The sequence below is a fragment of the Etheostoma spectabile genome, chromosome 10 (assembly GCF_008692095.1).
Source record: "Etheostoma spectabile isolate EspeVRDwgs_2016 chromosome 10, UIUC_Espe_1.0, whole genome shotgun sequence".
NCBI classification, from domain to species: domain Eukaryota; kingdom Metazoa; phylum Chordata; class Actinopteri; order Perciformes; family Percidae; genus Etheostoma; species Etheostoma spectabile.
Genome location: NC_045742.1, coordinates 26,073,445 through 26,074,855, shown reverse-complemented (window position 1 = coordinate 26,074,855; position 1,411 = coordinate 26,073,445). Strand labels below are relative to the sequence as shown.

The 1,411-nt window shown below is 42.0% G+C and overlaps 1 protein-coding gene across 5 annotated transcripts in view; it reads right to left on the bottom strand.

Annotated features, from left to right (window-relative positions):
• Positions 1-1,411, bottom strand: part of rims1a (regulating synaptic membrane exocytosis 1a) — a gene marked incomplete at its 5' end in the record, with an annotated part of 176,268 nt that overhangs the window by 39,243 nt on the left and 135,614 nt on the right. For all 5 annotated transcript variants that reach the window (XM_032528451.1, XM_032528452.1, XM_032528453.1 and 2 more), the window contains 2 exon segments: positions 421-477; positions 814-961. In XM_032528451.1, coding sequence (XP_032384342.1) covers positions 421-477; positions 814-961 — 205 coding nt within the window.

The window sequence follows — 1,411 nt, the reverse complement described above, 5'->3', positions numbered from 1 at the left end:
GAACTACACATGTACATACAACAGAGATACATGTTGGTCTCAACCAGAATTCTCCTTCAAGAAAAGCAACATCTCACCGATGGCCAGACTTACTGCTAGTTTGGGTTGTGTCATGTTCTTTTGTCTGTGGTCCAACAGGTAAATTGGGTGTTGAGATATGAAAGCATCAACCATGAATTTTAGATGAATGAGAGAGGAGTACTTCCAGTTTGTCCTTGTCCCCATTTACTTGGTGCTGTTAAATTGTATTTACAGGGCTCAGGAGTTTTCTACCCGGAAGTTATTGTAAAAAAACATTGTGATTGTGTCTATACAAAAAAGAAAACTTAATGCATTCCAGCCAAGCAACCCCCAAAACCACATCACAAACAAACTAGTGGGAAACACTGAAGGTAATACTGGGAAACGATCCCCACCCACCTTTCGATACTACTGTTGTACCTTCATCAAATTCAGGCTCTGTTAAACGCTGAGAACCTAAATGTCATAGACACACACACAGACACACAGACATACACACATAAATATGTATATACAACACATACACACACACACACACACACACACACACACACACACATACACACATGCACATATCCAGGCACAAATGCAATATTAGGAAAGGGTACGGAAAACTGACATTTACATTGATCTACATGTGTATACTCACTGATAGTAAACCAGACAGCTTCCTATGTCTTTTCTTCAGTGAATCACATACAGTACGCACACTCACGCAAAGAGGTTATGAAGGAGCGTATACATAATAAATATATACAAACCAATAAAGGGCATTCACAGACTCAGACTTACGCTGCAGCTTCTTGCCAGGGGGTTCTGTGTGTCGCCGGGGCAGGTACGGGGAGGGTCGGGGCAGCGGTATGGATGAGACATCATGGGTTTGGAGTGGATACAAGTGAGGTTTGTCATCCAGTAAGGCCGTCTCCAGCTCTATCAGGATCTGCTCAAGTCATAATCCACACAGCAATGAAATGTTTTGCTGCTGTTCATTACTGCTGATGGATATAACACAGACAGTTGAAGCAACTTAAGGAAATATATCAGGAAAGCTTTTACATGTGCAGCTCCAAACATCCGCTGTGTTGTATTTAGTGTAAATATGTTCTGGCACAGAAGAAATAATAAATTTCATGTTTTGCACTAGCCTGGAAATCCAGACCCAAATCTTACAAGACTACGGGTTTTGCATTGAGTAATGAAAGTTGGCCAACTCAAAATCTCACTGCACGCAATTGGATAACACTACGATCAATCACAGCAACACACAGGGTGACGTATCCAGAGCCGGTACGCTTAGCTACCAGTGGAGCTAACTGGTAGAATAAACTGTTGTCATCTGTTTAGTCTCTGACCCACCTATAGCAGATACACCGATGTGATTGGTGCAGCT